Source organism: Vicugna pacos, chromosome 14, assembly GCF_048564905.1.
Source record: "Vicugna pacos chromosome 14, VicPac4, whole genome shotgun sequence".
In the NCBI taxonomy this organism is placed as follows: domain Eukaryota; kingdom Metazoa; phylum Chordata; class Mammalia; order Artiodactyla; family Camelidae; genus Vicugna; species Vicugna pacos.
In genome coordinates, this window is record NC_133000.1 from 1,079,309 (window position 1) to 1,102,798 (window position 23,490).

At 54.3% G+C, this 23,490-nt stretch overlaps 1 protein-coding gene across 3 annotated transcripts in view; it reads right to left on the reverse strand.

Annotated features, from left to right (window-relative positions):
- Positions 1-9,462: 9,462 nt before the first annotated feature.
- Positions 9,463-23,490, reverse strand: part of LATS2 (large tumor suppressor kinase 2) — a 32,008-nt gene continuing 17,980 nt past the window's right edge. For all 3 annotated transcript variants that reach the window (XM_072975979.1, XM_072975981.1, XM_072975980.1), the window contains exons 3-8: positions 20,800-20,932; positions 18,588-19,927; positions 17,121-17,703; positions 16,007-16,189; positions 14,688-14,794; positions 9,463-11,422 (exon numbers count right to left, since the gene is read on the reverse strand). In XM_072975979.1, coding sequence (XP_072832080.1) covers positions 10,973-11,422; positions 14,688-14,794; positions 16,007-16,189; positions 17,121-17,703; positions 18,588-19,927; positions 20,800-20,932 — 2,796 coding nt within the window. In that variant the 3' untranslated portion in view covers positions 9,463-10,972. The remainder of the gene's footprint in view (positions 11,423-14,687; positions 14,795-16,006; positions 16,190-17,120; positions 17,704-18,587; positions 19,928-20,799; positions 20,933-23,490) is intronic.

Sequence of the window (23,490 nt, forward strand, 5' to 3'; positions counted from 1 at the left end):
GAACATTCACAGGCGGCGTCATGGAACCAGCGCTCCCGGGAGCAGGGATCGGCCCGGCTGCTCCGGAAACCCACCTGGAAACGTGGAGCAAGAACCTCAAACCTGTCCTTGAGGATTTAATTACAGATGCAGGGAAAGATCTCCGTGCAAAGATACGCCTTTTTTTTTAAAGAAACCTTCTCTTCTGTCACCTTATTTCTGCTCCTGCGTGGGAGGCTGAGACGCGCAGGGGCCGCTCCCACCCGCGCGGCGCCTGGGCCTGCGGACCGCTCTGCGGCCTCGGCGCCGGCAGGGTGTCTCCACCCAGGGGGCGCCGGCCGCCACGCCGAACTGCCCTCGCTCAGGAGGTGGAGCCACGCGCGGGGGCGGGCCGAGCGAGAGATCTGGCTCTGGCTTTAGGGGGTCGCGTAAGGGTCTGCCGTGAACGCAGAGAAAAGAAAGGGGCTTCCGCAGGGACGGGACACAGTGCGGGACAGATGGAGGGAGAGGAGAGACAAGCCAGGAATGGTGTGTTGTCACCAAGGGCTGGGCCCGGGTCCGGGATACTTGGCCAGAGGGCGCCAGGACCGTGACTGTGGGGCCAGCCGGGAAGCCGAGGTGCTTGGGGCTGGGCCCCACCGGGACGGGACCCCTGCTGTGACCCATGCAAGGAGCCCGCAGGGGCTCAGCCAGGTTCCCCGACTGTGACATGGGAAGGCAGTGCGCTCTCGCTCTGCCGCCTCCTGCCCTGAGACTGCACCTGTCCCGGGCCAGCCGCTCCACACGTCCCAGGACAGCCTCCTGCCCCCAAAACACGCCTGGCCAGCTGGGGGGCCTCCTGCCCCTTCCCCGGCGCTGACACCCCACTCCCCACTCTGTACAACTTCTCCCCCGGTGGGAACAGAGACGAGGACCCGGGAGGGAAGACAGGCACGTGGCCACACTCAGACGCACAAGCTCTCTCCTGTGTTTGCCATTCTGAGCAGACTGGGCGTGCAACCTCTCCTAAAGAAACATTAGTCATGTTAGAACGAACCCTTTTTTGAAGGGTGAGCGGTGGGGAGGTAATCAAGTTTATTTATTTACTGGGGGTGCTGGGGACTGAACCAGGACCTCTTGCACGCTAAGCGCGTGTTGTACCTCTGGGTTCCACCCTCCCCCAAAGTGCTACACCGACTTCCTTCTACTTGTAACATCGTATTTACATGTAAAGCTTTGTAACTTTCCACTTGCGTTGCTATCTTAGCTTGGTTCAGCCCTCTGGCAGCGCTGACAAACGTCCCAAGAAATCACAGTCCTGCCCTTGGGTTCCACAGACGACACAAGTCTTCCCCAAGATTTAGACATGACAGGCCGAACCAGTACTGCTACGAGCAAACCTGCAACACATCCTGCTGTTACCAGAGAAGGGAAAAAATGTAGTGGTTAGAATGTGCTGTGAATTGTTTAGAATTTTGGAGCCAAACGTGACCTTAGATCCTAGAGCACGGCCCCCACCTCTACCTTCTTACAATTATGATGTAAAGGATCACACTTTCATTGTAGAGAATTTAGAAATACACAGAAAATAGGAAGAAAGAAAAAGAAAAAATGACCCACAATTGCACAACCCAGAAGCAACCATTTTTAACACTTAGTCACATTTCTTTAGCTATTGAAAATTTTGGTGTATTTTTCTTCTCTCTACATTCTGTAACTGAGCTCATACTATATATAGTTTTATTCCTGCATTTTTTTATTAAACATTATATAGTGATCACTTAGCTTGGCATTAAAACCTCTTTGAAAACAGGATTTCTAAAGATTCATAAAATGTCAATAAGGCATAAAGTTACACTATAATAATTATAATTGTCTTCCTATTACTGGATGTGCAATTGCTTTTAAAAACACTACTATAAACATGTTGGAATAAATGCTTCTGTGCATAAATGCTGTCCCTATGTTTCAGTGTTTCCTTAGACATTATCAAGTCATTTTCCAGGAACGCTGTAACCACTTTTACTTTTATCAACAGCACATGAGTGTCTATTTCAACGTAATCACTGTAGAATCCGAATGCTATTGTTTGTAATCTTTGTCATATTGATGGGTGAAAAACAGTATTTGCGTTTGTTCAATTAACAGTGAAGATGAAGCTGAATATTTATCATATATTTATTAGTGCCTTGTATTTCTTCTGTGAATTTCTTGTTCATTTTCTTCACCATTTTTCACACCAGGATACTAGTATTTTTCTTGTTACTTCATAGGTGTTCATTGTACACTAAATGCACACACTCTTTTTGGAAAAAAATTAAGTCAGAGTTTCTTCTCACATCATACATGAAATGTATTTCAAACGATTAGTGAGTTAAATGTAAACATGAAGATATAGTAACACTGGAAGGAAGAGAGATCAATACTTAATTTCTGAAGAGACCAGAATACATATTAAAACCTCAAAGAAAATAACATCCAACTTGACTTTATAAAAATTTTAAAGTTTCTGTAAGTTAGAAAAATTATTCATTCTTCCAATAAACAATTAGAAGGCAAATCACAAAGTATTTAATTTTTTTTTAATTTCCAAAATAGACTGCTTATTTTAATCCCAGAATTTATCACATTAAAACATAACTATGTTGGTCCTCCCCTAGCCGGCAGGGCCCCTGCTGTTCTGTGTTCTGGTTTCTTTGCAGGATGCCTGGCCAAGCAGGTGCTCAATGCAGGTCTGTGGAAGGGGAGAGAGGGAAGACGGGAGGGGGGGAGGGAGGGAGAGGGGGGGAGGACTCTGTCTCCTTGGAAAAGGAGCACAGACTAGCAAACAGCCCCCCTCTGGCCGAGCGCAGGGCATCCCCAGAGGAGAGGGGCTGTGAGAGCTTTTCACCAGGAGAGACTTGACTCCTTCACCCTCAGAAGGGGACACAGGCTCTTCAGTCAGAGGAGAGCGGCTGAGGCGGACCGGACGTGACCTCAGAGGGTCCTCAGAGACGCCCTTGGCGATGCTGTGTCTTTCCCTGAACTGAGCCCGCACCTGACGCAGCTGGGAAGGAGGCGGCCCGGGGCCCAGGGAGCCATCCTTCTGGGAGAAGCTTCCTTGCTCCAACCACGCCAGCCACTATTTCAATTCACATCTTAATTTTTTCATGGAAAGAGTATAATTTATACTGAAAATGGGGGGAAGGGAGAGTACAGCTCAGCGGTAGAGTGTCCGCTTAGCTTGCATGAGGTCCTGGGTCCCATCCCCAGTACTTCCATTAAAATAAACAAGTAAACCTAATTACCTACCCCCCTAAAAATAAAAATTAAAAATTAGAAAAAAGAAAGAAAATTGGCTTGGTTCTTATTGAGTATAGCATTCTGATCTGTAAAGCTGGGGAGGCTGCAATAAGATGACGAATGCAATTAGCTGAAAATAGCCACTTTGGAAAACAGCTGGGCTATTTCTTAAAACATGAATTTGCCGTATGTCACAGCAATCTTGTTTCTAGGAATCCACCCAAGAGATGAAAACATAGATCTACACACAGACGTGCATGCAAATGTTCATACAGTGATGTGCACACCAGCCAAGAAGCAGGAAAAAAGCCCAAACCTCCACCAGCACGTGAAGAGAATGCTATTCAGCAGTGAAAAGGCACGAAATACCCTCACGCGCAAACACACAGATGAACGATCAGAGCTTCCAGGGAGAAAGTGGCCTCAGCTTACAGTTGGCTGTCCTTAAAATCCAGAGCAGGGGGCAAAACGCCAGCTTCTGGTGTGAAATCCCGGGAAGAGGAGATGGGAAGGCCGACTCCAGGGCCAGCCTCCTCCCACGGCTGGTGCCCGCGGCGCAGCGGCCCAGGCGGCTCTGTCACCTGCGGTCCTGGGCAGAAGAGAGCTGCCCTGGCCCTGACGCACAGACAAGGGGGGGGAAGCAGCCGCGGCCGACGCCCCTGGCACCCTCGAGCTCCTTCCCCCGAGGGCTACGGTTCCGTGGAGCGCGATGGGGACGGACCAGGAGGACACAGACGCCCTGCTCGGAGGGCCACACACGTGACTGAGACAAGAACACGAGTGCCCGCTGTGCGCTCGGTGCAGGAAGCCTGCACTGTCCCTTCCGCACAAATCGCTAACCGCAGGGGTCCTCTCGCAGGCACCACAGATCCAACACAGCATGAAAGCTCAGAAGCTTCTAGGAGACGACAAAGGAGAGTTTCTTCACCATCTGGGGGACAGAAAAGACTTCTGAAATAGAACACCAAAAGCACTAACCGTAAGAGCAAAAGCACTAAATCTGGCTTCATCAAAGTCAAAGCCTTCTGCTCTCTGAACGACGCCACGAGGATAATGGAATAAAGGACTCTCGGCACCCGCACCCGACGAGGACCCGCAGCCACATGGCACCCCTGTGCGGCGGTTTCCTGAGGCAGCCGTCTCCTGTCGTGGAAGATGGCAGCTTACCTCTTTTGCGTCCTCTTGCCCTGATACCCACGCGCCCCTCCTTGGCGGAGCTGGAGGCGCCGTGGGGAGCGCGCTGCTGTGCCTGCGTGGTGCCGCCTCCAGTGGGCCGTCCCATGCCCGGTCACCGCCGCCTCTCTGCGTGGCCCTGTGTTTTCCCCAGAACTAGTAATTGACTTGTGTTGCCCCCTTGCTTAGTTTTCTGTGTACTTAGCCCAAATCCAGCCCCAAACGGATCCCCAAGTGCCCTTCTGTCCTCGAGGGCAGGGGGGGAGGGCACCGTGGTGGGCAGCTGGCGTTCAGCTAGCCCTCCGCACGCCCCAGGCCCCTGCCTCCCCACCCTGGGGGGCCCGCGTCTTGGACTTGGTTTCCTCCCTCTCTCGGTGGAGTGCAGCTTCCAAGAGCTGCCTGCGAAGAGTATGTGGGAAGAAATGATTCTAACTTCTCCAGCGTCTGAAATGTCTTCATTCGACCCTCACAGCTGACTCAGAGTTGAGGTCTGGGTAGAGAACTTAGAGCTGCAGACCAGTATTTCCGTGAATTCTGAAGGCTCTCTTAGCAGCCTTCTGTGTGAGAGGTCTTCTCAGGTTCATGCCACTCTTCAGAGGGCCACGTCTGAGGGCCAGACACCAACAGCTGCTGGGATGCACTGAGTGTGACGGTTACCTGGCTGGGCCCTTGGCCCGTGTCTTCAAGTCTCTCCCTCGCCTGTCCAGAGACCCCAGAGAAGACCAGTCCCCACCCAAGGCTGATGGCTCGTGGCCGGTGTGCTGGGAGCTGAGTGGGAAAGAGGGCTGATGGCTCCAGTGTGCGCATCCCCTTCACAGTTCTGTCGGAAACCACGCCTGTTGCCACAGCAACCCTCCAGGGTACCACCCACAGAGAACATCTTTCCCACCTTTTCGCAGTTGGGGGAAGGTGGCCGCTTCCTGGCCAGAGTTGTGGGGATGATCTGGGTAACTTCTAAAACAGACTTTCAACCAAGCTGCTTCATTTGAGCAGGGAACATTCAAGACAGATCCCATTCTGAGGCATAAAACACGTTTTTATACATTCAAAAGATGAGAAATCATAGCTCTCAGACCACAATGGAATTAAACCAGAAACCAAAAGCACAAAGATACGTGGAAAATGCCAAAATACTTGGAGATTAAGCTGCATGCTTCTAAATAACACATGGGTCGAAGAAGAAATCTCAAGAAAAATTTGAAAATATTTTGAACTAAAAGAAAATGAAAGCACAGCTTATCAAAATTTGTGAGGTGTCACAGAAGCAGTGGCGACGGAACCTGGCAGAGCTGAGTGCACTTTTATAAAAGAAGGAAAACACAAAATCAGTCGTCTAACCTTCACCTTAGGAACCAAGAAGGAGAGCAATTAAACACAAAGTGACCAGAAGAAGAGAAACGATAAAGGTTTGATGGAGCAAAATCAACAGAATCGAAAGCAGGAAATCAGAAGAGAGAAACCAATAAACCCAAAAGCTGGCTCTTTGAAAAGATTGATAAAGTCAATAAGCTTCTGGCCAGACCAGAGAGCAAAAAGAAAGAGAGGAAACACAAGTTGCTAATGTCAGAAATGCAAGAGGGGATCATCGCCAGCACAGGAGCACCGAAAGGGTGAACGTGACAACCTAGATGAGATGGACCGATCCCGTGAAAGACAACAGCTGCCAAGACTCACACCAGAGGAAATGATCTGAACCGGCCTACATCCGATAAGGAAAGAAGATCAATAATTAATAACCTTCCCAAACAGAAAGCACCACGCCCACAGGGTGAGTTCTACCAAACACTAAGGAAGAAATCACACCATTTCTCTACCATCTCTTCCAGAAAATAGACGCCAACAGAATCCATCCTAACCTACTCCGTGTGGCCGGCATTACCCTAATAGCGAAACCAGACAAAGACATCACAAGACAAGAAAACTACAGCCCAGTATCTCTCGTAAACGTAGGTGCAAAGTCCTCAACAGACATTAGCAAATCGGATCCGAGAAAGTGCAGGAAGAGCCCTACAGCACAGCAAGTGTGATCCGCCCCAGGCAGGACGGGCTAGTGCAGCATCCAAGCAGGCCAACGTGAAGGCAGGCAACCGATCTTCCACGAAGGAGAAAAGGCAGTTCAGTGGGGCAAAGGTCATCTTTCCAACAACTGGTCCCAGAGCAACCGGATGGCCTCACGCACAGAAGTGAGTCACAAAAGGCACGGCCCTACACGCAGAGCACAGAACTATACACCTCCTGGAGCGCGACGGGGGAGGCAGCCCAGCTGGCCTGGCAGTGGTGACGGCGCTTCAGACACATCGCCAAAGGCACAAGCCATGAAAGGAAGAAGCGACTACTGGCCTTCCAGTGGGCATTAGAACCATTTCTGTGGAAGACGCTGTCAAGAGGATATGACAAACCTTAGACTGGACGAAAACATTTGTAAGAGACACATCAGATAAAGTACTGTTGTTCAGAACATACAGAGAACGATAAGGAAACAAACCACCTGGCCAAAAAACAGGTCGAAAGGTCTCAGCAGAAACGTCAGCCAAGAAGATACACAGACAGCATGTGGGCGCGTGGGGAGACGGTCAGCATCGCACGTCATCGGAGGATGCGCACGACACCGCACCACACACCTCGCAGAACAACCGAAGTCTGAAGCGCTGACGTCTCCGAGTGCTGGCGAGGACGTGGAGCAGCAGGAACCCTCATTCACCGCTGGCGGGACACAACGTGGCAGTCACTGTGGAAGACAGTTCGGCAGTTTCTTATAAAACTAAACACACTCCCGTAACACGATCTAGCAACTGCATTCCTTAGTATTCACCCAAATGAGCCGAAAAATATGTCCACACAAAAACCTGCACCTGGATGTTTACAGAACTTTTATTCATAATTGCCTGAACTGGGAAGCAACCAACGTGCTCTCCCCTGGGTGAACGGATGAAGAAACTGTGGCCCATCCAGACCACGGAACATTCTTCAGGGCTGAAACAGAATGAGCTGTCGCGTCATGAAAAGCCACGAAGGAGACGTCAACGCACAGAAGCGAAAGTCAACCTGAGAAGGCTGACTCGCCGTGTGATTCCAACTGTACGACATTTGGAGAAGCCACAACTGTGGGGACAGAACAAAGACCAGTGGGGCTGGGGGAGGGCGGGATGAGCTGCTGGAGCGTAAGTGACGGGGCTTCAGCTACACACGCATCCGATTCGACAGCAAGAAGGAACGACATCCTGATGCGCCACAGCACGGATGGACCCTGAAGGCAGGCTGCTCAGGGGAAGGCCGGTCACCAGAGGCCACACACTGGATGATTCCACTCATGTGATGTGCCAGGACAGGCAAATCGCAGAGACAGAAGGCAGCTTAGTGGCTGCCTAAGGGGGCAACTGGGATGCGCATGATGAGGGAGGGTCCCTGGCTCCCAGCCCAGGGAACCAGGTCTCTTCTGAGTGATGGAAATGTTCTCTGATGGTGCTGATACCCATGCAAGTCTGTGAACGCACTAAAAACTGTCGAACTGTGTGCTTTAAATGGGTGGATTTTTTTTAACTTATGTGAATTGTATCTCATTAAAGCTATTAAAAAAAAAAAGATGGCCAGAGTCATTTAGAAAGTCTCCAATGTGAATTCAGAGAAAGCAAAACAAAGAAGCCAGCAGCAAAAACGGTAACACTAAGACACCTGGAGGGAACAGAGGCCACGCGCAAAGCGGACGAAGAAACCCTTTAAATGTAAGGGGTAATGAACACAGACAGAGACCACGGCAAGCTGAGGAGAACACGAACAAGCTCCTGAGAGTGAGAAGGGCAAGACCTTCATCCCCAAAGGTCTGACGTGAAATCTGAAAGTAGAATAGAAACACATGGACAACAGGCGTAAGAAAGAGAGCGTCACTGAGGAGGTCCAGCCGCAGGAGTCAGAGAACCTGCAGGGAGGGTGGGGCTTCAAACGAGCAAGGACACTTCCCAGCGCTGGAGGGCACTCGTCTCCCGGCGCAGCCCTGCGTGCCTGGTGGACAGAGGCGGTCCTGAGGGCTGCAGGCAGGGAGAAGAGGTCCCTCGGCGGGACAGAGAGTCAGGGAGACAAAGGACTAATGCCTCCAAAACGCTGCCCGACTTCCATCCTAGAATTTCATGTTTATTTATATTTTCAATAAAGTAGAAAAGGGACATTTTCAGACATGCAAGAACTCCAGTGTTTTTCCAGACGTAAATCAAGACAAATAAGAGGCATTATTTGGCAAAACGGGACCCAGCACAGGAAAGTGACTGAGAGGATCCCAAGGCGGCGGCTGTGCGCCAGGCTGGATGGGCGCTGGTCCAGGCTGCGGCCGGGCTGGGCTGGGTGCACAGCTCCCGGGGAGCAGGCTGGGGTCCGATGGCTCCGCCGCAGCAGGGACAGGGAGGGAGGGAGGGACAAAAACACCTGTGGTTTCAGAGAAAACAAAGCAAATGAAACAACAAAGTGATTATTAAGTTCAGGTGGACTTTTTTTGGTATTAAAAAAGGGACCGTAATCCCATCACACACTCTCCCGACCTGGAGTCTAAGGGCAGCGAGGCCCTGCCTGGACCGCCGGGATGGGGTCAGGGGAGGGCATCTCGCAGGGACAGGACTGCCCGCTGGTGACCACACGTTGTAACTATTCAAAGACCAACCCAAAGTCGAACCATTACATTTTCTGTGTCTTAAAACCACCAACCCTTCCAAACCCGAGGTGGGCTGCTACACTTGCCCTCCAGTTCTGCCGCAAGCAAGAGAATGAGCTCCTAGGCACGACTGACCCGGCACCCCACGTGACCCCCCCCCCGGCAGTCCTGATGGGGCACACCTGTCACCACCTTCTGGAAGGGACGCTGGCTCATGGAACCACAAGCTGGACTGGACACCAAGCTGTGACCCAACACACCCCAGCCCCTCCAGGACAGGACCCGTGTGGGGGCCCCTCCCTCGTGCTCGCCTCCGGCTCCGTGGGGATCACAGGGACAGCCCGGGGGAGTCACAGTGCGCCAAGAAAAGCAAAAGTTCACAGATTCCAATAAAATCTGACTCCGAGGGATTTGGATTCAAAATTTTAATAATAAATTGTGCCAGTAGAAGCTTTTCAAAGGCAATGATATATCAATAAATAATAGTTACACTGAGTTCCTGAGAAAGAACCTACCACATGGAGTCCGTCAGAGCGTAAGTACACGGCGTTACTGTGAAACAGAGAAACCACGGGCAGTCACGACACGGGCCACTCACACAAGTGTAAACCAGTACACGGGAGTCTGTGACGTTCAGACGTGGACAGACTAGGTGTTGCTGCCTAGATGTACGCTAAATAATGGATCCATGATGCGAAAACCTTCAAGGAAAATGTGTGGAATAATATAATGAAAAATATGATGCATCAGATTTTAAAAAACAAAAAAGGATTGAACTTTTTACTCAAATATAAATCACTTTAAATAGGAATCATACTAATCTGAAGTAAGAATATTCTGTGTTTATCTATGCAGTTATATACACACCTGCACTTCTAAGAAAGCATGTATGGCTTACTTACTTTTTTATTCCAACGTCACTCTGAATAATCCTTGCAGCTTTACAAAGATTAGAAATAAGACTGATACTTCAAAGCACACCGGAGAGGATGCGGGAGGACCTGGGGATCGCGCCTCTCCGCGCCTGTGGGCGGGGCCAGGCGGAGAGCATCCCCAAGGCAGGACGGACAGGGTTCCGCCAGGAACTTCATTTTTTGGCAGAGCTGAGTTCATCCCTTTTGACGTATACAAGTTTAGTCGAGGACAAGCCCCCCCCAGAGAATTCAATCACACCCAAGACACACACACAGACCTCACCGCGTCTCAGTTACACGTGCATCTCCTCAGCAAGACAGTAAGGGGCGCGACCATGGCGAGGGGTCGCCACACGACGCAACGTCGCACACGGTCCAGGAGGTCTCACTCAAAGACACTCGGTAAAAACGTGTTCACAGAGCCTGCTGTGAACGGCAAGACACGGTCACTTATAAGAGAAAACCCCTGTTCACGCAGTGCTGCCTCCACACCAGACGTCTGAAGCTGCCCTGCGCAGTCGCCCGCTCACACCTTCCACTCCACTCTGATACACAACAGCGGCAGAACAAGACAAGTAAAGCAGCTTTAACATCATGTCGCAAGTTTGAAATGTGGGGAAAATACAAAACAAAAACCACTGTGTGAATAACACGTATCAGTAACGTCAGAACAGTGTTATCTTTTTTTTTACATTATTGCACAGAGATTTCTTATCACATGTTCTTCAGTTTTACGTCCTTCCCTAAACGTGAGTAAGTGCTACGGGTAAAACACAATTGCAGAAGACAGCAGCACGACTGGTCAAAACCGGCCCTATGATTTAGTAAGAAAAATGGCTGAAAACAAAGTAAGTGCTCTTTCTAAACTGTACTAATTGTAAAAAATATTGTTTTAATGCCGTGAAGGTCCTCAAAAGCCAATTCAAAGCCACGCTGATCCCCCCGGCCCCAACCAGACCCTCAGACGGAGCCCTCCGCACGAAGCTCCGTCTGGCCGGCCGGCCGGCTACACATACACGGGCTGGCAGCCCTCGGCCTGCGCCCCCGGCCCCGCCGGCTTCGGGCAGCGGAACGGGTGGCCATTGTCGTCGAAGAACCTCCGGAAAGTGAACTCGTAGAAGGCGTGCTCAGGGTGCCTGCCGCCCGGGGAGGCGAGCGCGTCCCAGGCCTTGTTGCTGTCCTCGCTGCTGGCCTGCCAGGGGCCCTCCTCGTCTACCGGGTCAAAGTTGGAGGTGTCCATGGGGTGGCTGATCTTGGGCACGTAGGGCGCCGGCTGCCTCCGAATGTCGCTGGAGAAGTCGACGGCGCCCAGGAACGGGTGGGCCTTCAGGTCGGCGGCTCCGTTCCGGCCCAGCCGGTGCTCCGCCGAGCAGCACAGCTTGGCGATGAGGTCCCGGGCCTCAGGGCTCAGCTCGGCCTGGGCGGGGATGTGCAGCGTGCTTTCCCAGTTGACCACCTGCAGGGACAACACACCGCAGGTTCCTTCCTCCTCGCCCTCGCAGCCGGCGCGTGCTGCCCCGGGACAGAGGTGAGAGGACCTGACAGTGTCCCAACGTCACCACAAGCCAGGGAAATGCAAACCAAAACTACAGCAAGGTGTCACTCCACACTGTCATCTGAAAGTCCACAAGGGAGAAGTACTGGAGAGGATGTGGAGAAAAGGAACCCTCCTGCACTGCTGGTGGGAGCAGTTTGGTGCAGCCGTGATGGAAAACAGTACAGAGATTCCGTAAAAAGCTAAAAACAGACCTGCCCAATGATCCAGCAGCCCCCTCCTGGGTGTGTATCTTGGGGGAGCTCTGATTCAAAAAGACAGCTGCACCCCAGTGTTCACAGCAGCACTATACACCAAAGCCAAGACATGGAAACAGCCTAAATGTCCATCCACAGATGACTGGATAAAGAAGTCGTGGTACATTTATACAATGGAATACTACTCAGCCATAAAAAAGAAAGAAACAGTGCCATTTGCAACGACGTGGATGGACTTAAGAGATTGTCATACTAAGTGAAGTAAGTCAGAGAAAAACAAGTACCATATGGTATCACTTACATGTGGAATCTTAAAAAGATAACACAAATTTATTTATAAGACAGAGACAGACTTACACACATGAAAAACAAACTTTACGGTTACCAGGGAGAAAGGCAGGGAGGGATAAATTAGGACTTTGGGATTCGCAGACGCAAACTGCTGCATATAAAATAGACAAAGAACAAAGTCCTGCTGTAGAGCACAGGGAACTAAATCCAGTACCTTATAATAACCTACAATGGGAAAGAGTATGAAAAGAAATATATGCACATGTGTAGCTGAATCACTACACTGCACACTTGAAGTTAATACATTACAAACCAACCATACTTCAATTAAAAATAAAAATGAAAGAAATAAACTAAAATAATTGAGAATTTTTAAAGAAATAAGTATTAAAAAAGAAAAGACTGACAGTTTCATGTTGGGAGAACAGAACAGATGCACAAGGATCTGAGCAGCTACCCGCGGTCCGTGTGGCTGTGGCACAGGTGAGGATGCCCCGCCACACAAACCAGGAAACTCGCCTGTCACAGATGCGTGTCTACCGTGAGCAGGACGCCTAGGGGACTGCTTGCTTACACCTGGAGTCAGGGTAAAGCAAGGCCGAAGTAAATGGGGATGGCCTGGGGGCAGAGGTACGAGGGCTGCTTGAACCTGAGTAGATGGTCTAGCAGAGCCAAAGCTGTGAAATTCATAGAAGAAAACAAAGGAGAATCTTCATGACACTGGATTTGGCAATGATTTCTTGGATATGATACAAAAAGCACAGGAAATAAAGTAAGTATATAAAGTACATAAAATAAACTTCAAAGGACACCATCAACAGAGCGAAAAGGCACCCCATGGAATGGGATAATAAATTTCCAAAGCATGTATCTGATAAGCAATTAATACCCAGAATACATAAAGAACTACAGCTCAACAACAAAAACACGAACAACCTGATTAAAAAAGGGCAAAGGACCCGAACAGACACTTCTCCAAAGAAGACATACACTCAGCCACTGAGCACAACCTTGCTGATCCTCAGGGAGACGCCAACCACAGTCAGACGGCACAGCACACCCACCAGGATGGCTACTATTAATTAAAAAAAGAAAAGAAAAGCCAGTGTTGGCAAGGAGGGAGACACAGGAGCCTCCGCGCACTGCTGGTGGGAACATAGCCACTCGGAAACAGCATGGAGGCTCCCCAGGAAGTTACACTCAGAGCCACCGTGGGACCCGGCAGTCCCGCCCCGGGAAGCACCCAAAGCAACTGGAAGCAGGTCCAACAGCTGTTCACACACTCACGCTCACAGCAGCACCACCCGCAGCAGCCAAAAGGTGGGGGCAACCGAAATGTCCGCGCCAGGGGATGAATAAATAAACTGGAACGCTGTTCACATGCAGCGTTAAAAAGGAAGGAAATCCCGATGCCTGCCACAACACGGATGAACCCTGAGACGTTACACCAAGTGAACGAAGCCAGTCGTGAAAGTCACGTGATTCCAGGGCCGGCCGAGGGAGGGTAACTTCACAGAGACGGGGCCGGGGGAGGGAGGAGGGGAGCGCCGCTGACCGACGACGGGTAGAGCTCCTGTCTGGCAAGGTGAGAGTGCAAACAGGTGGCGGGGATGGTTGCTGTGAACACTGTGAATGTACTTAAATGCCACTGCACTGCACAATTAAAAGTAGTTAAAATGGTAAATTTTATCACAGTTTTAAAAACTAGGCTATTATCAGGCAGGCAAATCAGTGAGTGGTTCAGCAATTCAGTTAGTATACAGATGGTACCAAATTCCAATTTTACTGTGACTACAGTGAAACAAGCCTTAATTCGGGGTTTCTCTAATTTAGGGAGTATTAATTTCGGGTCTACTGTGGACTCCAGGCGCAGGAATACTTCCTAGGACTGTCAATGACACACGGAGGAGGTGGCTGTCTGCAGACTGGGGCCTGCCTGAGGACGTGAGGAGACGAGCCCCAGACGGCTGCCCCTCGTGGCTCGCAGAAGGCATCAGTCATGCTGACGCCTTGACTTCGGACTTCCAGCCTGTGGAAGCCTAAGACAATAAATTTCTGTTGTTTAAGCCAAAAAAATAAAAAATAAAAATTGAATTGTCAATGAACACGTAAGAGCTTTGTTCTGAGACATCTCAAAGATTTCATCAGATTCCCTGCACAATCCTCCTGAAGTAACAGAGCCATTCATTTCTGAGAGTAGATGGCCATCATTCTAGAACTATTAGCATTAAGTTACTTGACAGAAAACCTTTTTAATTCCTTGAGATGAGTATTAGAAATACACAAAGTGCCTGACTGCGTGAAGCGGCAGCGAAGTAACACCCAGCAACACCCTGACTCCCTCCCGCACGGTCCACGGAGCTTCGGTCCTGCACGGGGCACCTGCCGGCCTCCCTGCCCCCCCCCGTTCCTAGCCTCACCTGGGAATTCCAAGAGGGCAGGTGACCGTGGTTCAAGTAAAACTTCAGACACACGTGCATATCAAAACTCAGGTCTGACTCTGCGTCTCCACTTATTAAAATAAAAACTGTCCATCAGGGTACTAACAGTATTACTTTAAAAATCCCATTCTACATCACTGACACTCCTACGCTGCTTGGAATAAAAGGTCAGTTGTCGGCCTGGCTCCGTCAGAAAGCCACGTGCCTGCAGCCCACAGACCGCGTCTGCTCAGTTACCTTCAGCTGGGTTTCTGTGGGAGTTGGGGCCAAAAAGGGCGGCTGCCCCACCAGCATCTCGAAGAGAATCACGCCGACACTCCACCAGTCACAGAGCTGGGTGTACCCTGAAAGACAGAGTCTCACTCAATTCCAACGTGCACACAGGTTCTCCTCAGAAATCCTGAAAGGACTCGTTCACTGTTAAGTGGGACAGCACCGAAGTCGCACGCGTGTTACCAAGTGCCTCCCGCACAGGGGCTCAGAGCAGAGCCTTCGTGTCGTCTTCAGCCGTCAGTCTGTGATAAGCTCTGGCTGCCTTTGTGACGAGACTTCTCAATTTGGAAAGATTACTGTGACCATTAGTGACAAGACTAGCCGGGATCTTAAGTTCTTAGAGAACACAGACAGACACGGATTAAAGCAATAGAAACCACAAAGCAGAAATGCTGTGGCCCGTGGTCAGGTGAGGCGCGTGCTGAGGGCTGCTACGGGGCTCCGGGAGGAGGTGAAGGGTATGGGCGAGGAGGGAGGGACCGCGGGGTGCAGCCCTCCCAGCAGAGCAGCCTGACCTTCCTGGACTTTCTCCCGCTTCCCTGCAGGGCCCAGGTCACCGTCCAAGCCCCGAGTCCCTGCCGAGGGCACTGCCGCCACCCCGCCGCCGCCTCCTGCTGCACACGGCGGGGAGCGGACACAGGGTGTCCTCACCACCCGCTGTCAGAGGTTCGGCTCTCACAGCGGCCGTGGCCGCCTCGGGTCACACGGCCAACAGGGAAAGCAGGCCTGGCCGGGTCCGCCAGCTCCAGAGACACGCAGGCCAGCAGCTCAGATCCACACACCTCAGTTGCGGGCCTGCAGCCGACCGTCAGAGCCCCTCGTGCATGGGCAGGCGAGTGCTGGGGCACGGGTGCCTGTCGCCCCCAAACCCTACCCTCAAGGCCCTCAAGGCCCTTCTGGGCTGGCAGGAGCTGGAGGAGCCGTGTTTGTACTCTCAGCCTGACAATAAGGCGGGGGCTGCGCTGGGAGCCTGGGACCCCAGAGCCCCGCCATCACACGACTCTCAGAACCAGCCCTGGAGACGCCCTCCGGCCTCCAGGCAGGAGGTCCACAGCTGCACCCGGTCCAACACGCCCAGCCCAGGAAAGGGCAAGTGGACGCAGCCCGGAAGCAAAGGCGGCTCCAAGACAGAAGGCGACACCAGAGGCTCGTTCGCCGAGGAAATAGTCCAACCCTCGGCTCCCACAGCACAAACTCAATGGGGTGCATGGAGGCTTGGAAAGCGGGAGCTGGGGGCCCTCAGAGGTCACCCCCCTGCTCAGGCGCACAGCTGGAACACGCACCTTTTCGGAGGAGCACCTCCGGGGCGATGTAATTTGGGGTCCCAACCAGGGAGTGAGCCAGGCACCTCTGGTGCTGCCTCCGGGCTCTCTGCTCCAGGGTCTTGAGCCTGTCTCCACAGCGACAGCTGGACACGTCGTCCCAGAGGTCGCTGGGCTCCATGCTGTCCTGCCTGGTGTGGGTCCCTTCCACCCCGGAATCAGGGCAGTGAGAGAAGGATGAAAAATAAAGTTAACTTTCACTCTTCAACAATGCAACAAACCCACAGCTTCAAAAGGAAAAGTACTCCGATTCAGCTCCTGACACAGTGAGAAAAGGAAACCTCCTACAGCTCTGCCCGTGGTCCTGGGCCAGAACCCAAGCCACGAGGTCCACACCAGCGTAAGGCAGGAACCACGGTGAGGCGGCCACAGGGCTGTACCCTGAGCAGGGCGCCCGTGCCGGGTGCCCTGTGCTGGGTGGCGGTGTAGTGCCAGGAGCCCCACGCCGGGCGAGAAAGGCCAGGTGACTGTGGGATGGCATCCCCAGTGCCTCTCAGGCCCATCGATAAAGACGAACAACAGCTGTCTGACACACGTGTTTCAAGATGAACGTGGAAAAACATGAGAGGATTTAGAAAACATGAACACAGACGACTTCAGTGCCAGAAAATGGGAATGAATTAAATGATTTAGGATTAGCTTGAGGTAAAAAACAGAAGCTACAGTATTAAAATAACTATTTCAAGAATCCAAGCCACAAATTAGATGGCGACCCGCTATGTCTGACTTTCCCAAGCAGCAGAACCGGGGGGGCTGAGCCCGACCCACAGCTACGTTCTGCCCACAGGCGGATTCCGGCCGAGAGGGGGCTCCTTGGCAGGCCGTGAGGCCTATTTTTAAGGCTCGTTTTAACAGGGCAGAGTGATGGCTCCTCAGCGAAGCCCCAAGACACCCTATGACCTACTGTCCTAAAAATATTTTAATAAAATTCGAGTCTATGAACTTAAAAAAAAAAACCTCACATCAAACTAACTCTTCAGGGAGAAAAGTCTGTCACACAAACTATGCCATCGCACAGCGACAGGTGATTTCAGCACACGAGGGTCCCGGGCCGGGGGCCGCTGGAAGACGGTACCTTTCTGGTAGTACTTGGAATTGTGAGTCCACCGGAAGCCAGTACAGAGGCCGAAGTCCGTGAGCTTAATGTGGCCGTCCAGGTCTATGAGGATGTTGTCCGGCTTGATGTCCCGGTGGATGAAGCCCATCCTGTGGACGCTCTCGATGGCCAACGTCAGCTCCGCGATGTAGAAGCGGGCCAGGTGCTCGGGGAAGACCTCCATCCGGATCAGCAAGCTCATCATGTCGCCCCCCGGGATGTAGTCCATCACGAAGTATAGGCTGTCCTTGTCCTGGAAGGAATAGTACAGCTTGACCACCCACTCGTTGTCCGCCTCGGCCAGGATGTCCCTCTCAGCCTTGACATGGGCCACCTGGTTGCGGCTCAGGACGTCCCTCTTCCGCAGGGTCTTCATGGCGTACAGGGCGTGCGTGTCCACCTTGCAGGCCAGGCACACCTCCCCGAAGGCGCCGACGCCCAGGGTCTTTATCTTCACAAACATGGACTTGTCCATCTTGGCCCTCTTCAGCCTGTTGTAATTGGACTCCTTCTGGTAGAGGATCTTCCTCATCTGCTCCTGCTCAGCCTCACACAGTCCCGCCTGCAGACAGAGCACAGTGAGGGACAGTCACACCAGGGGCTGCGCAGCAGGGCCCCAGGGGACATGCCCCGCAGCGGGGCCCAGCCTGCCTGAGGAAACAGGGGCAGAGGCGGGGCCCGGACACCACAGGCAACGCATTTCCTGCTTTTGCTCCTCAAATCCAGAGACACAAATTTGGACTCCAAACAGAAGCACAAGAGAGCTGTTTCTCTAGGTGACTTCAGACTCTAAGAACTAAAGGAAACTTCTAAGGGAGGCCTGTGGGAAAGGGGACCACAGAATTCCTCTAAGGGCAGTGTAATAATTTAACAGTTCAGGGGAAAATGAGAAAACTAGTAGAAAAAAGTCAATGAAAGTGGGACAGCAGAAAGTAAGAACACAGATTTTATTCTTAGAATTTGAAGCCACTGGCCTTGTGTTATTTAAATTTACTGAAGCATTTTAATTTAAATAATTTAATTAGCAATTACTTTCTCTAACAGCTTAGCATAAACTAAGGTGTATTTCAGACATTTGCTAACCAGAGGCTTAAAGGAAGGAACCGACAGGTCACTGCGAGATGTACTTTTCCTTATAAATCCCACAATTTCAATTCATAAAACCTCAAACTTGGTTTCTACTCTTTCAAAACATTTTGTTACCAGTTAGTAAGTAAAACTGAAGAATTTGTCAGGAATAAGGAAGCACCACGGAAATGGACTTGCTACTGCCCTGCGGGGCACGTGACGCCCAGCTCCCCATCCCGAGAGGGGACGTCCAAGCTGTCCCCCAAAACCAGACACTCCCCCCCCCCGGAGACCACGGGCCTGCAGGGAGGTGCAGAAGCCAGAGCCAAGAACCCCGGGCGGCTCGGCCAGGCCAGGCGGGCGGGGTCGGGGGCTCACCTTCGCCATCTCCTGCTCCAGCTGCAGCCTCCGGGCCACCTTCTGCTGGTGGGTCTTCAGGACATTCTCCACGTGCTGCTCCATGAAGAACTTGAACGCGCAGGGCGAGTAGCTCTTGACGCGGGACTCCCTCTTTTCCTCGGCCCTGCTGCCCCTCCGAACCGGCACGGGCGACGTCTGGATCTGCTTCTTGTCTTTCCCTGTCTTCTCGCCTTTGGCACCCTTCTGGCCCTTGTCGGCCCTGTCGGGGGGCTCAGTGGCCTGGCCCCCCAGGAGGCCCTGCTCCACCCCCGCGCACAGGCGGTCCACGTCGCTCTGCTCTGGCCTGCTCTGCAGCAGGAGGTGCTTCGGGTAGGGCGGGGGCCGGCCTCTGGCCTCGGTGCCCCCGTACTCCACATCCAGTGGGTGGGCGCTGGCGCCCCCCAGGGGTAGGGGGTGCTCGTCCTTGGAGCCCAGGCTCTCCCCCGCGGGGGTGGGCGCTGGCACCCAGGCCGGGTGGGAGGGCCCCACAGCTGTCTGGGGCTCAGGCCTCATCACGCGGACGCTCTTCACCGGGTGCAGGATGTGGGCGGCCGTCACGGCTGTCACAGTGTTAGGGGAGGACACAGAGGGCTCGGCCTTGCCTGGTGCTCCTGCCCGCAGGGGCACAGCCACCGGCTGCTGGTGGCTGTTGAAAGAGTTCGTCCTGCTGGGGACCGGGCCTTCAGGCAGGAAGGCCACGGGCTTCTGGAGAGAGTCGCGCCGGGTCAGGGTGGCGCCGGGCCACTGCTGGGCCGGGGGGCCGGCCAGGTCGTACAGGTCCACGTTCAGGCTGCTCCTGGAGGGCGTGACCAGGCTGGGCGGGGGGCTGTCGCCTGCAAACACGGGCCCCCGGGAGCCTAGCAAATGCACCTGGTGGGCCTGTTTGTGGTGAGGGTGGGGCGTGTAGGCTCCGGCCGTGGCTCCTGTGGGCTGAAACGCGTGGCCAGCCCCAGGCGGCACGGTCGGGCCCTTGGTGGCCAGGTTGGCGTACCCGCCTGCCTCCGGCGGACTCTTGCTCTGGAAGGAGGGGCTGCGCTGGACGCCGTAGCCCAGGCCCTCCCCGGGCACCAGCAGGTGGGGCCGGTAGTGCGGGCCCTGCAGTGGGGGAGCCTCATAGCCTTTGGGCTGGTGCTGCCGGCCAGGCCCGCAGTGAGGGCCGGCGCCCGCGAAGAGGAAGTCCGAGTACTGGCGGGGCGCCTCCTCCAGGGCGGCTGGGCCCTCGTAGGCTGCCCCACTCATCTGGGGGTAGGGTGGGAAAGGGTCCCCAGCTCCTTCGAAGCTCGGCCTCCGTGGCACAGAGGTTGGCGCGAGGCCCTTTCCTGCAGACAGAGTGGGAGGCGGCATCAGAGGGTCTGCCCACGGTTCCACAGGCTCAGCCTCACGCCCGCTGTGGCCCCGGGGCTGCTGCTCCGGCTCTTCCACAGCCAGAGGCCCTCGGGAAGGCCACGTGGGCAGAGCCAGGCTATCTCTGAGTCAAGAGGCCCTGCCCAGCCCATCAGAGACCCTCCCAGGAGTGCCTGGCAGAGCTAAGACGCTCACGGCTGTCACGTTAGCAGAAGTCACAGCCAAATGACAGCTCTGCTCCAGGCTAGCCGCTGCATCACCGAGCCTCCATCCAAGGCAGGTGCAGAGGTGTCATGCGGATGCAGACCCCAAGCCCCAGGCATCTTGACGGGGTGGCAGCGAGGCAAAACTTCTGCTCAATATCCTGAATCCCTTCTTCCCCCAGGGACTGTAGGGCCCCAAAATGGTCCCGTCTGCTCTACCCGCGGAGAAACACTCGGAGATAGCCAGCAAAGCAGGCCGTTTGGTGCCAGTGCCTCAGGCCCTCCCACACAGCTTCCCAAGGCCTGCAGTCTGGACAGACCCGCCACTGGGCAGCTGTCCCCAGAGGCTGCAGTGTGGAAGACAGCGTGTTTGAGAACGAGTGAAATCGGCCTCTTTCTCAAAGACTGCTCCACAGGCCCAAGAGAAAGGACATTCTTACTCCCAGCCTGTTGGCTTGCCTAATTTTAAAATCCAGAGACTTTTGCAGTCCTCCATAAAACAAAACAGACCGACTATACCGACCAGGTAGGAAGTACTAGCCAGCTGCCGGGACCCGCCTACCCACTCGGCCCAGGTCTGGCAGGCCGGCTCTGCTCTCGGGCTCCTGGCAGGGAGGAGGCCGCCGCCCAGCCCCGTGGCTCACCTGGGGAGGTCTGCTTGACGACCCGCACGATCTGCTCCTTGCCTGGCTCCAGATAGCCCATCTTGCTGATGAACTCCAGGGCGGCCTCGATGCTGCGGCTCCCGGTCTGCTTGAGGGCCCTGCCCGCCATCTCCTGCCGGCACAGAGATGCCCCATCAGACATGCCAGACGTCCCGCCTGCCCCGCACCCACCACGGGGACTTCACCTCTGTGACAGCCAGGCCAGCAGACCAGTCTCCAGACCAGCACTGCTGGGGTCGTAACCCCACACACCCTGAACCACAGACCACGGGGCCGAGGCCAGGAACGTGCGGGAATCCTGACGGTGGACCTGGAAGAGCTGTACATTCTGCTTCCCCTAGAAACTGTCTGCGAGTGGACTGACAAATTCCGGTTTGGGGACAACTGTGGGAGTCAGACTGCTGGCCTGGCCACCCACCCCAGGCCTCCCCTGGGGTGGGCAGAGAGCTCACCGCATGCCTCCAGTTTACAACGCTCTGCGCTGGCCACAGCAGGGGCTCTGAAAGACAGGCACTGAAGGAGGCCTTGCAGCAAGGCCTGTATGGGCCCAGCACAGCTGGATGGGTGACCCTCCCGCCGAGGGAGAGGTCCCAGGGGCTGGTCACAGAGGAGCCAGAGGCACAGCTGGCTTTTCAAGGGCAGACCGAGTTGGGCAGATGGAAGGCCCAGGAAAGAAAAGGTATTCCTGGCAGGGGGCGTAGTCAGGGCAGAGGCCTGAGCAGACAGTAGGGAGGGGCCGCAGCCTGGGCCAACTGTTGGGCCAGTCTGAAGGCAGCGGCGGGTCAGTGAGAAGACGGATCTGGGGCAGAGGCAAGGGCGCAGGGCCCCGCGCCAGACGGCACCAGGCCTCCCGCACAGGCCTGCTCGGGCCCCCAGCACACACCCGTTCCTGTGCAGGACAGCAGTCCTCTGAAATCTGGCACAGTCACAGGGAGCGGCGCCACGGGCCCCACGGAGGCAATTCTCGGGAAGCTCTGCGAAGCACCAGCCGGAGGAGCAGAGGTCCCTGGTCTCCCCACAAGGAGAAACCTGACACTAAGAGAGACAGGCTGACGACCAGACGGGGGAGGGCTGGGGGTGGACCTGGTTCAGGGAGGCAGGCAAGGACGGCGGGCGGAGAGCCTGGGGAGGACACGGCAGGCCCGGATGATCTGAACTGGACAGACGCGGGGCTGAGAGGCCGAGGCCGGCCTCCTTGCTCCCCTACTGAGCAGGACTCAGGCTGGCCCTGCCTGCGCTGACCCCGGCACCTCTCAAGGTGGGCCCTGAGGTCGGCACCAGGGCTCCAAGGTCAGGACGAGGGTCCAGAAGGAAGGGCTTGCCAAGCTCTGCACCCTTGAGTCTGAACCTGCACTGCTGACTCTCACAGGGGTAGAGAGAAGCCACCGGAGACGGAAAGACCACGGGCCACTGGCTACTGTCTTCGGTGGAAGGGGGCTCAGTTTCTGCCTCAACTCATGATGAGGAGGAAGAGAGAGGCCACAGGCCATGGGGGTGAGTGGCTCAGGTGCCTGCGAAGGGCAGAGGGCAGGCTCGCCGCGGGAGGACCGCCCGCCGCCTGACCAGATGCACGGAGGACTTGCCTGTGCTGTCACCACATCAGGACACCACAAGACAGACCAGCCGAGCAGCAACGTGCGCTCACGTGATTCTGCAAGAACGGCTTCTCCTGTCGGCCACAGTCAGCTGTGGCTCCCGAAACGAAGCTGGCAGAGTAGTGGGAGGACGCCCCCAGCAAGCCCCGCCGCTGAGCTTCTGCCGCACACCCCCTCCAGCCGAGAACAGCACGCGGGCCTCGGTCAGCACCCCTCAGACCTGCCAGCGCCGAGGGAGAAGTGGGGTTAAAGGGGCCTGCGCGACCCTGTAGACGCACCGACCGTCCGTGTCCCTGAGACTCCCGCTGGGTTCCCAGGAGGCCCTCGCAGACCTGCGGGACCTCCGCACTCCTGGGGGCAGACCAAGCCTTTGGGGGGGAATCTTCCACGTGGGGCGCGGCCCCCAGGCACGGCTGGTAGGAGGACTCGGGCCTGAGACAGAGAGCGAGCTGGGAGCTGTGCGCGGGGCCCTCAAGTCTCGGAATCACCCTAAAATGCAAGTACTTGTGTTTTACCAAAAGCAGGAGATGGAGGCTCAGAACAAGCCATCATTCCCCAAGTTCACAGAGTCGGGGAGACCTGCCTGGGGAGAAAGGAAAGGAATGCACACGGAACGCTGACGGCACAGACTAAAGTCAGAGACACTCAAATCCTGCGACCTGGAAACCCCACTTCCAGAGAAACCCCCCATGTTCACAAGAAGACCCGCAGAAGCCCCGGCTGCACTTCTGTTTACAACAGAAAACCAGGAACTATCTAAACACACGTCAGCAGGATAATGAGCACGTAAGTGGTGGTACCGTGACGCATGCAGTACAATCCGGCAAGTGAAGCGAACTGGAGCCTCAGCTGTCAGCAGGCAGAAGTCTCAAAAACGTGACACTGAATGAGAAAAGGAAGTTGCAAACTCACACTGTATAACGTTTCTTTAAAAAGTATGAAACACTACTGCAGACGGGTCAGAGTGTGCACCCGCAGCAACAGCACAAAGCTCGGGCGGGAGTGAGGGGTGAGCCCAGGACAGCAGCTGCCTCTGGGCGGGACACAGGCTGCTGTGCGGGGTGCAGCATTTCTC